Below are 12452 nucleotides of genomic sequence, written 5' to 3' on the forward strand. Positions count from 1 at the left end.
CCCCCTCCTCCGGCCCCGCCCCTCGGCCCGGACGCCTCTGCCCCTCAAGGACTCCGGGTCGCTCAATGTCAGCCGGGCGGCGTGGCGCGGCGCGGCCGCCGGCAGGGGGCGGGTGAGGGGAAGCGGCGCCAGCTCTGCGCGGAGCGCGGCTCAGAGGCGGTGGCGCTGGCGCTGGCGCTGGCTGTGCTGGGCGGTGCGGCGGCGCGGAGCTGAGCCCTGCCCAGCCCAGCAAAGCCCAACCCAACTCAGCACAGCACAGCCCACCCCACCCCAGCCCAGCCCAACCCAACCCAGCACACCACAGCACACCACTCCACACCACGGCACAGCACGGCACGGCACAGCATAGCACAGCAGCTGAAGGGCACCGGCGGCGGCGAGGCATCCCTGTGCTCTCCCGCGGCTGGGGCGCGCCCGCTCTCCTCACAGCATGGAGTCAGGGAAGCGCAGCTCCTCAGCCGGTAGCCGGGACGATGGCAGCGCTAACTCCTTTCCCTCCAAGCCGGCGGCCCCGGCGGAGAAAGGCCAGAGCAGCCCCGGCGGCGGGGGCAGCGGCGTGAAGGAGCATGGCAACTCGGTGTGCTTCAAAGTGGACGGCGGCGGGGGCGAGGAGCCCGTGGTGGGCTTCGAGGATGCCGAGGGACCCCGGCGGCAGTACGGCTTCATGCAGCGGCAGTTCACCTCCATGCTGCAGCCGGGGGTCAACAAATTCTCCCTCCGCATGTTCGGCAGCCAGAAGGCGGTGGAGAAGGAGCAGGAAAGGGTTAAAACTGCGGGGTTCTGGATCATCCACCCCTACAGCGACTTCAGGTGAGAGCGGGGTGGCCCCGCCGCAGGAGGCAGGGTTGCGCGCCCGGCGCCTTGCACCGCGCCGGGCGCGAACTTCGGCGGGCTCCGGCCCGGGGGGTGGGGGCGCCCCGCTGAGATGACCGGCTTCCTCGCGCTTCGTCCCTGTCCTCCCTCATTCCCTGTCTCCCTGCCCGCGGGCAGCCTCCCTGTCCCGTTCGGTGTCCAGAACTTTGCCTTCCCGCTTCGCGTCCCCCGCCCGGGCGGCGGGGAAGGGGCTGGAAGCTGGCCGGGACCCTTCTCCCGGTCCTGCCCCGCCACGGGGCTCGGCCCGGCCCGGCGCTCTCCAGCGTGCTGCACCCGTCCGGGCCCTGCCGGCAGCGCCCGGCCAGAGGCGCGGGGCCGTCCCGGGCTGGCTCTGCCCTGCTCGGCGGTGAGAGAGCGGGCGCGAAGGGACCGCACCATAACCAAACCCCTGGGGTCCGGGCTGGGCGCACGCCGGCCTCTTCCTGAGCACCCCGTGTAAACACTTGCTCAAGGGGTCGCATGAAGGAACCGTGTCTCGGGCAGAGTTGCAGTAAAACAACTTTATCCGAGCTAAGGCTGTGTGGAAAACTGTGTTTTCATGGGTGGATGCATAAATGGGATGCTGATTTAGCGTTACTGTCACAATAAGTTCAACGTATGCAAAATTGGAGTATTCATTATTCATACAAAAAGCGGTGCAAATAAATTCCCAAGAGGAGATAGTTCCCTTTAAAATTACATTTTAAGTGAAAGATTATTTCGTTGCATTCTTTGTGCCAGCTGGCTGTATGCCTTCGTAAATGTAACACTCTTGACGATATTTGCTGAAGAACTATCAGTGTCGTTAAGCATATTTAATCAATGGCTCGAATTGAACAGCCTGCGTCTGCACAGAAAGTGAGTTGCACTGGATACCATGTTTAAAAAAGGAAAATCCAGAACATTCAATCGTTACATGGATCATCTAAGAGAAAGTAGGTTAAGTAGAACATGCTTCCAGTGGGAACAGGAGAAAATACTTTCAAAGTCCAAGTTTCTGCAGGACTGCTCAGAGTGGGGTGTTAGGCAGTGAGCTGTGCTGGCACCTTGCTGTCAAGCCCGAGAGCAGTATAGCCACAAGAGCGGAGGAGCAGGGCAGCACTCAGTTATGACTTGAAATCACGCTTCAAATCCCTGCTTTTTTCCTGGCTCCCTGGAGACAATAAGCTGCACTTGTTCTTTTCCTGGAGTACCTTTCCCCCCTTGCATGCCAGCTCAGCTGCACTAGCAGGTGCATTAAGGGGGGAGAGAGCCAAGAGTCCACCCACTCCCTTTCTGCCTGCCGGAGAGGGATGTAGCAGGTCACATCTGGTGCTGTGGTAGCATGTGTAGGGGATTAGGGAGGGACTGATACCCTCTTACTTACGCATGTGTGTGCATGAGTAACTTTATTCATGTGAGGATTCCACTAAAATGAATGGATTATTCTTGCAAGTAAATTCCCTCACTTTGTTGTAAGCTTGGTTTCTGAGTGAGGTGAACAACCCTACGATGTTTTGGGCAATAGGATCTTTTGCATCCTATTGTGCAGCATGTAACTTTTTAAGCTGATATGTGAAGTAGGTGATAAGTATGTTAGTTCTTTTTCATTACAGAAATATCTTCTAATTCTGCCCTCATTCTTCCTATGGGAAGGTTTAGCGATCGTAGCATGTTTACTTAATTTTTTTCAGTAGAAGTAAACAACACTGCATCCTTTTCAGGCCTGTTGTTTGCATATTCTTAAATTAACTGTATTTTTCTGGGGGTTTAATTATGTTTTTATTTTGTTATAAGGGAGATACTTGTTTTTGAAATAAAGATCGTAGTCTTTCATTAGTCTTGGGATGATGCAGCCTGATCTGGACCCTATTTTTTAGCCATTAGGAGTGTTTTGGTGAGAGGTATGAGATGGTTGTGTTGTTTCTCCTGAAGTAATTGTAACTGTATAGTGATACTACCTTTTTTGGGTGACAGTGTTTATAGAAATGGATGAAGAAGTTGTACTATATAGTCTATTTATTTTCCTATATGAGAATTGTGACAATGCTAATGAGTGCCTCCTAACAGCGTCTCTGTCCCAGAATAAATGCGTATGTAAGAATGGAGTTTTGGTTTATTTTTGCATGTGATTTTTTAACAATATAATGCTTGCATGTCAACAAGCCTTAAAACATCCAAAGAGACACTGTTTTTCACTAATTTCACTGTTTTAGTGTTGACTATCACCAACGGAAAGAGCTAAATTTTCTATCAAAATAACAAGAAAAAGGTAAAAGGCTGAATATTTTACAGTTTCTAAGTGGAAAGATTTAGAGTAAGTTTGTAAATGTAGCTATTATTAGGGTATTTGTGGCATATATGAAAATGGACTTCACAGTAAATTTTAAATATAGGCATATATAGGAGAATATTGGGTTAACCACATAAGACATGGGAAAATTCTGGTATAGGCTCCTGTGGACTCTCATTTATTTTTGTTTTTCTAGTTCTGGATTCTCATATGCATTTTCTGAGATACTTTGGTTATATTTCTTGACCTCATTCTCAGGATTTTTATAAAACTTTGTATGTTTATCTACACCGAACAATATTTTGCTGTGTTGTTTCGGGGGGCAGGCAGTGTCGTTGTGCCCTCCTGCCCCCTCTTTTTTGATATGAGCAGCATGTGAAATCTGTGTCTGTAAACTCAGTGCTCCGTGAATCAGTTACTCACTTCCTTGTGGGGCTTGGTCTCTAGTTTTACGGCTCTCTGTCCTGCCTGTGTTTCAGGGAAGAATTGGCTCTTCATCAGGCAGATACACCCTTGGAGAATTAAATTCAATAAGTATTACATAATTTTTCCACAAGGGGACCATTTTGTTCCTGGTTGTCTTTTCCCAGTCTTCTGAGGTTAATGTCTAATTTGGAAGCTGTTATGTAAACCGAGCACCTAAAGCACATCAAACCCAGCACAAGACCTCTGTTTATCTCTTCGCAGCCGTGATTACTGCGTTTCTAAACTTGGACAACAATTCTGTGTAATTGCATGACTCACAAAAGTGAATCCATTGTCAGTGTTTTGGTTAGAGTTTATTGAAGTCCTGCGTGCTTTCTGTGAGATACCGAGTGCCTTTGGCTGTCCCTGTTCACGTCTGGAAGAATGAGCCTGTGGGAGAGCATCACCCATCCAGCCTGTGGCCTTGCAGCTGCCTCATGAGAGCAGCACAAAGCCAGTGGGAGATGGGAGCAACTGCATGTGGTTCTGCTGCTTCATTTCATAGCAGAGTGGTGGACGTGGGCTTTGGGTGACTTTTATATGTAATATCCTTCTGGTATTAGTGGAAATGAGCATAGCTGATTTTTGAGACGATTAATTACTCAGTGTCCTTTTGCACGTCAGTTTTATTTAATGCTCAGAGGGCTTGCTTGCACGTGCCTCGGCTGTTGGTCTGGCCCTGTAGCATCTCCATCCCTCCCTATCAGTGTGTACACAGAGAAACTCATGCTGTCACAGAAATCTTGAGTTTATTGCTGTATCACCTAGGGCATCTGTAGCCAGCAGTCTAAAAAGAAAACAGAGTTACTACCTCCAGAGTCACACAGGAGAGGCATCTTTTGACCAGAAATAGCAATGTGTGAGAGAGACAGAGTGGGAATAATACGTGTATGAGTAACTAGCCTTTGCACTTTTGATGGTTACAGCTCTCAGTTTGATGTTTCAGAGAAGCCTTTGACTGGAACTGGGGACAAAAATTTGAATTGGCATCAAGATGAAGTGAAGTAAGACTGTGATATGGAGTTGTCTGGCAGGGTAGCGGATAAGGAAGTGCAGTGCAGATAGTGCTGAAGGTCTTTTTCCTGTGAAGATGAATACAAAGTATGAACTGATTTGCAACAATAGCAACAAACTATTGACGTTTTGTGTGGAGAGACTCTCTATGGGTAACTTTTCATCTGTTCAAGTAGCACAAAACCTTATTTTAACAATAACATAAGAGTAAAAGCAGGTTTTAGTTCTAAAACTTGAACAGAAAATTTTAGGGCACAGTGAATAGTAAAGGTATGCCAGATTTTCTTTTTTAATGTGTGGCATTCCTGTTTCAGAACCTTTTTGCATGCACATTTGAGGGTTATCACGTATACGTCTAAGGTTTATCATATAAATCTTTATAAATCATAGAAAGCTTTATCTGTGCTACCTTGTAAATAAATTTAATGCCAGGTTTTAATCAGGGTGAAAGACACAATTATATTTGCATGCATGCATCTAGATACTTACAGAAGAATATTTTTGTGTCTGTTGCTATTTAAAACGTTCTGTTATTTTCTGCAGTTTTATGCAACCCATCCATGTTGTCATGCAAACACGCAGCTTGATTTTTCAATTAAGTATGTGCCAAACTGCAAGTCATAATTGCAATATATTATTGTGCTTCATGTTTTTTATTATACTTCTTTCCACTTTGAACTTACGTTAGCCTTATGAAAAAATTTTCTTTTTAATTTGTACCTATCTTTTGGACATGCATTTGACCACCAGCTGTCACCCTAACGGGATAGACTCTGTGTGTTGTATGTGCAGATCACATAGATATTTATAAAATTTGTGCATGCACTGGTTTAAAACCTGTTCTTTGGGACTGGTCTTCACTCTATGTGTTACACCTACCATTTATATTTTAAGAAGCTTAGGGTAAGCACTTTGTCCTTCTCTTTTGTCACATGTCTGTAATGTCTCAGTTGAAGCTAATGAGATTTATTGTTTTGTGAGCTGTTACATACTTAGGTTTATACAGAGCAGTAGAGTTGGAAGATAATGCTGCATGCGATGAAGACAAAATGTGTTGTATCATACTTACATGTAATTGATACAGATATATGTATGCAAAATTAAGTATATAAATCACACTGGTTTTATTAAATAGATCAGATACAAATTAGTGTGGGTTTTAGTGGATACATTATGTCACTTGTAGTGTAGGAGTGAAATGGGAGTGTAGAGTGAAATGTCTGTAATTTTGGATTCTCAGGGTAGTCAGCTACAGAATCATGGAATGTTTACGGTCATCTCAGTCTTGTTGCTCAGGATCTGTCATGAGGTTCTCTGACAGTATTGAGACTTAGGAATTATTTGCTAATAAACTGATAATCAGGGATTTATAATTATACATCCCTTACACAAACCATTTTTTTTAAATTATGTTTTTATGACTGAAACACAGTTTTAGCTAGGGTTATGTATCATTTTCCAATACTATTGTGGCGGATATAATTTTTATTTCTATGAAGATAAATTTCATACAAGTGAACTATTTCTATTACTTGAACATTCACTCTTTGTATGTGATGAAACACAAAGAACCATTTAGTATTAAAAAGATGATTAATAGTGCTTGGCTTTTTATTTCTTGCATTCTAACAATTTTTTGCACTTTACTTCTGTAAATGCCCCAAAGGATAAAATGATAAAATTGTAGCATTAATGCATTCATAATATCTGAAAATTCTTCCTGACAGTACGTTATGTGTTAAGCTTTATAACAGTTCCCCAGGTAAAATGCAACTCCCATAAATGTAACCTGAAGAGAAATATAAGTCCTCAAATGCATAAATGGGTTTTACAAAGAGGAAAGAAATTACGTAGAGGTAATGGTGTGAAATTGGAGCAACAGATACTTAAATTAGACTTTTACGAAGCAGGACAAAAAAAAAAAAGCAACAAAATACTCTATTGGAAATGCTTTCATGTGGAATATGGGCTAGAAATGCATTAGGTTGTTTTTCATCTTCAGTTTTTAATTATTTTTAATATTGAATAATGTCTCATGTTGGCTGTCACTGATTCATTTGTTATGAAATCTAGTTGACTAAAGCTTGCTACTGGTATTTCTCTTTGTACCAGCTGTAGGCATGTACGAGTGAGAATGGATAGGTAGAGGCATATGTTGTGCTTTTGGGCTTATGAGGGTCATGTGATCTTGTCCCTTTCAAGATTTTCTTCAAAAACCACAAAAGCAAGCCAGCTGAGTCCACCTGAGGTTGGTACAGCAGCCACTCACCTTCTGGATCTCTACGGGGTGTGGGAAGGATTATGCCTTTGTTTGTTCTAGGAAAGCAATTCATGTTATTGATCAGTCATTCTTCCGTCTCTAGATAATATAGAACACTATTGCATAGTTCGAGCTCACGTATATGTTGAACATTCATTAGTCCTGCAGTAATAGTCATTGCCTTTTATTTCACGCTTTTGAAATTGTTACACACTTGAACATAGAATAAAGTTTACAGCAGAGAAAGAGCTCAATGAGCATAAAAAATAATTCCTCAGTTTTCTGAGATACTTTTAATTTAATTTGGCATGTTTTAAAGATTGCTGGCAGCACCTATGAAGGAATACCAAAGTACTTTTTTTTTTCTTTCGCCTGCGAGATGCTTAATTTTAGAATATTCACCTTCTTCACAATAAATAAAGGCAAATATGTTCATCATGATTTTGAGATAGGTTTAAAAAAAACCCCAAACCAACAAACCAAAATCAAACCAAAATGTTAGAGAATTCCTGTGAGTAATCTAGAAGATTATATTTTTGGGAAGTTAAAGAACTCGCCTAGCAGGTGAGTCTTTAAACTTTAACCTGGGATGCTCAATATCGTGAGACTTCCTCTTCAGTTATCTATTTGTTTTGATTGCAGTGAGAAAAAAGTGCTGTACTTCATGTATACTTACCAAAATTTAGATCTCGTAAGATCAACATCATGCTTAGGCCCATGGGGAAAAAGAACTGATTCTGTTATTGCCATTGATTATTTTAGCAAGACTACATATTTCTGAATGTGTGCTGGGACTTTGTTAGCTCATCAGAATAAGCAATGCTTATTATTGAGTCAGTAAAAGGTTTTTCTATATGCTAGGTTTCTTGGACTCGAGAAATGGAAGGCACTGTGAATTCGAATACTATGTAAGAGCATGGATTAGTAAATAAAGGTCTGGATTTAGGATTTGGTTTGGGGGTTTTGGTGGCTACGAAGTTAAATAAAAATTGCATAACATTTGATAAGTTGTTCAGGCTTTTTTTGTGGTTATGTAATCAAGTTAAAATTTGAGTGGCTCAGTTTCTGATTGTTCAGCCTGGGGTAGCAGAAATAGAGATGTATGAAATCAGAGGTCATTTAAAAAGTATTAATCTTTACCTCTGCATTTCTGCCTACCTATCTAACATCAGTTGCATTGTAATATTTAATTAAACTTTGTCAGCTGCTTTTGAGAGGCTTGGTTTGAAGGTACTAGAAGGCAAAATATCTTTTTGCAGAGAAGGGTATAATATGAAAATCAGTAGAGAAATGTACTTCATTTGGTTGTAAATAAGAGGTATCCATACACACCTGTGCTTTCACCTAACAGCATGCCTGAAAGCTGTCTTCTATGTCAACATGAAATTTTTGAGAGAGGAAACTTTTAACCTACTTTGCAATATTCAATTTTTAACCTAACAGTACAGTTCTCGTTAATTGCTTGAAAGTCCTTTAGCTGTCTATTCCCTGATTCTTTCCCAGAGGCATGATTTAATTTTAAAAAGCATGGTGTATTCAGTTCTAATTATTGAAGGGCTCGTTCTAGACACATAGTAAGGTATGTTAATGACCAAAAACTGTATCAGCTGGAGTCAATGTCAGTACTACCTCAAGGACACTGTCATTTAGCTTCCATAAAATCTCTGCTAATATCTTTTAATCTGATCACAGTCAGATTCAGGCAAGCTGAGTGATATTTTGCAGTAATCTTATTGCCTTGCTTTGCAGTGCAGCTGGACTAACTATGGAGTAAACTTGTGTTCACAAATGTTCATTTCATTACAAAAGAAATTAAGTTTGTTTCCATTACATATTTAAAAAAACCCAAATGAAACCCCAAACCCTTTTTTATTTATGCTAGTGAAGTTCCCATGTAGCTAGGAATATGATTTTGACCTTACTTCATTAGCTTCTACGTTGTTTATGTGGGTATTTAATGTATTGAGGCATTTTATTTAACTAATAATTTGATACATGATTGGAAGTTAGTGGGCTGCTGATAGTAATAATTTTTCTATCGCAAAATGTCATTTATTAAAAATTCTTATTAAGATATTTTGTTTTGAACTGAAAAAACACAGGTTGCTTTATGCTCGTAGTCAAAGCTAGGTTATTTTTCTTCTTTTTTTTTTCCCCCCCTTGGTTTATTTGTTTGTTTGTTATTTAATGATGTAATTAAAAACAGCCAATATACGTAAAAATTGTTTTTAACGCAGGGTTGGATTTTTTTAGGTAGCATTACTCTTTTTCATCCAATTCAGTCTGCTATCCAGAGGGACCTTGACAAGCTTGAGAGGCGGGCCAGTGCCAACCTCATGAAGTTGAACATAGCGAAGTGCAAGGTCCTACACCTAGGTCAGGGTAATCTCGGGCACAGCTACAGATTGGGTGGAGAATGGATTGAGATCAGTCCTGCAGAAGGACTTGGGGGTGCTGATCAATGAGAAACTGAACATGAGCCGGCAGTGTGTGCTTGCAGCCCAGAAAGCCAACCATATCCTGGGCTTCATCAAAAGAAGCATGACCAGCAGGTCAGAGGAGGTGATTCTGCCCCTCTACTCTGCTCTCATGAGACCCCACTTGTAGCACTGTGTACGGTTCTGGTGTCCTCAACATAATGAGGACACGGAGCTGTTGGAGCAAGTCCGGAGGAGGGCCACAAGGATGATCAGAGGAATGGGGCACCTCCCACATGAAGATAAGCTGAGGAAGTTGGGGCTGTTCAGCCTGGAGAAGAGAAGCTGCGTGGAGACCTCATAGCAGCCTTCCATTATCTGAAGGGAGACCGGAAGTATCTGAAGATATGGAGAGGGACTCTTTATCAAGGACTGTAGCGATAGGACAAGGGGTAATGAGTTTAAACTTAAACAGGGGAAGTTCAGGTTAGATATAAGGAAGAGGTTCTTTGCTATGAGCGTGGTGAAGCAGTGGAACAGGCTGACCAAAGAAGTGGTGGATGCTCCATCCCTGGCAGTGTTCAAGGTTGGACAGAGCCTTGTATGACGTGATCTAGTGTGAGGTGTCCCTGCCCATGGCAGGGGGTTGGAACTAGATGATCTTAAGGTCCCTTCCAACCCAAACCATTCTATGATTCTATTGATGTTTCTTTGGCTGGTTTTGTTGTGTCTTACAGTAACTTACCAGAACCCCCATGAAACAACTCTTTATGGCATGGCTGCAGCAATAAGCAGCGTGGTTCTGCTATGATCTCATGTTAAGCAAATCTGTAGGTTGCAGTAAATTTAGGGTAATGTATCATAGGATCCTAATGATAAATTATTATTATACCTTTCTCCAGCTCAGCATATAGAAAATATACAGAACTTTTGCAAGATACATAGAGTAAGATCTTCCAACTCTACCTCGGAGATGGAATAAATGTATAGTTGCAAAATCATGGGGATCATAGAATCTTAGAATGGTTAGGGTTGGGAAGGACCTGAATATCGTCTAGTTCCAACTCCCCTGGAATGCAGTCAAGCTGTCACATGACTACCAAAAGGTTTTCCATCGGGCTCCTGAGTGACTTCTTTCTGTCTGTTGATTCCAGGACGACTTAAGATTAATGTCTGATAGAGAAATTACTCTGAAACCAGTGGTAGGTAATACCACCTGCTAAAACATACTACTACTGCCTTAGCATATACAGTTGAAAGCTTCTGGGTTCCCCACAGTACATCCTGGTCTACAGGTTTCTTGTGATGGCTGCATATGGGCTTGTTTGCACTTGATTTCTCAGTGAAGATAACAGCCGAGCTTGCCTGTCACTGTGGTTCACCTTGTCTTTAGCACCAGACAAGCTCAGTGGTAGCACAGCGATTTCCTGTTCCAACTAGGGATTAATCTGTTAGACACAAGCTTGAAAAATAAAGAAAAAGTAGTAAAAGAAATCAATTGTATACCTCAAGCTTCAGTTCATTACTGGTACCTTTCTTGTTACAAGATTACCAAGTATACTTCAGAGATGCCATTTCTTTCTGAGCTGTGTGTCCATTTTCCTGGAAACTGTCATTTAGATGACTCCCTAAATACCAAATCCTGATTTTTCTGTCTTTTATTTATAGCATTTTTTTATGTTCTGATTTTCAGGTACTGAAGTCCAGCTAAAGGGAATTTGCATTTCTCATTTGAAAGTTAGCAAAAGCTAACATGATGCAATTGAACATGCTGTTACCATAGATCTAATAACAAGATACTTTGCCGAAATTGTCCCCTCAGCCTGTTTACTGCCAGCTTGGGAATTCTAGTGTGGCGTACATCTATTACATTAAAGACACAAGAAACATACTTCTGTAACGTAAAGGAAGTGTGGTATCAAGAGTATACGCTGCCAGATGGTAGGCAATCTACCAAAGCATTTAAAAAGGGTCAAAATCAAAAATGTCTGAAATCTGATGGCTTATTAAGCAATAGACGTTGAAGGTATGGGACAACTGAGAAATAAGTAACCTAATTTAGGGGCCCACATGACCAAAATTGACTTTTAATTTCATGCATTCTGTCAGTAAACATCTGAAATACATGGTTTACTAATATAAAGGTGTTTTTTAAAATTTGGGACACTTTATTAAATGAAGCAATACACTGCTGGGTGTTGAAAAGTTGAGTAGAATTTGTACATGTTATTGTGCATTTATTGAAGTAGTGAATTTATTATGAGGGCTGACCTCTCTGAAATGGCAGAAGAAATCTAAAAAACAATTTCAAGATTTTTGATGTTGAAAAGAATTAAATCCAGGACCTAATAATTGTATTATTTCACATGTATATTTCTTAGCTTTATGTGAAACAAATGCAACATAAATCATGACTGAATCCAATTAGATGCCTTTGGGTTTAGTTTGCTGTTTAAAGGTATTAGCTGTGAGTTTAAAATTTCTTGCTTCCCTTTAAACTCTCCTCTGTTTTCATTTCCTAAAGGCAGATTTTCCTGTAGTCTGCCTGTATGTGGTGCTTGTCGTTCACATGCCTGCTAATTTTCTGTTGTCGAGAGATGATTCTCATCAAGACAGGTCCAAAGAATACTCTTTCAATACTGTTTAACCTGTCACTGTTGCTCAGCAACTTCCACGACCCCCCTCATTCCCCTGACTGTATGAACACTGCTTGATGTAACTATGGTTGTTTCTATCATTTCTAAGCTGCAGCCAACTTTTACATTCTCCACAGGCTAGACCAAATTTATCTTTCTGTGGAAGGGGTGGGAGAGCTGCAGTGAACTTCCACTCCCACACTTGTTCCTCACAGCGTGAAAGAGTTCAGATTTGCTTCAGGGAAGGAGAGCTAGTTTTATAGCCCAGGAGCACAGGTACCATGAATCTGCATAAAATGGTGGCAGATGTTCCTGCTGGGACTACTGACTTGTAATTCCATGAAGTGTCATTGAATAGCAGCTCATCTTAATGTTGACTGTACATACTGATTTTATGCCACTAGCAAAATGAGCAAAAGGAATATGATATTTAATTTGATCTCATGTTTCCAGCACAAACTTTTCAATTTCTGGAACGGCTTTGAAAAATGTCATTTTTACCCAGTGCTCTGCACAGCATGTGCAAGTCTATAGGA

General features: G+C 41.7%; 1 protein-coding gene across 1 annotated transcript in view; it reads left to right on the forward strand.

The window, feature by feature from the left end:
- The first annotated feature begins 332 nt into the window (after positions 1-332).
- Positions 333-12452, forward strand: part of HCN1 (hyperpolarization activated cyclic nucleotide gated potassium channel 1) — a 193241-nt gene continuing 181121 nt past the window's right edge. The window contains exon 1 of the mRNA XM_030470497.1: positions 333-810. Within this exon, the coding sequence (XP_030326357.1) occupies positions 431-810 (380 nt within the window). The 5' untranslated portion in view covers positions 333-430. The remainder of the gene's footprint in view (positions 811-12452) is intronic.

This window comes from Strigops habroptila, chromosome Z, assembly GCF_004027225.2.
Source record: "Strigops habroptila isolate Jane chromosome Z, bStrHab1.2.pri, whole genome shotgun sequence".
Classification (NCBI taxonomy): domain Eukaryota; kingdom Metazoa; phylum Chordata; class Aves; order Psittaciformes; family Psittacidae; genus Strigops; species Strigops habroptila.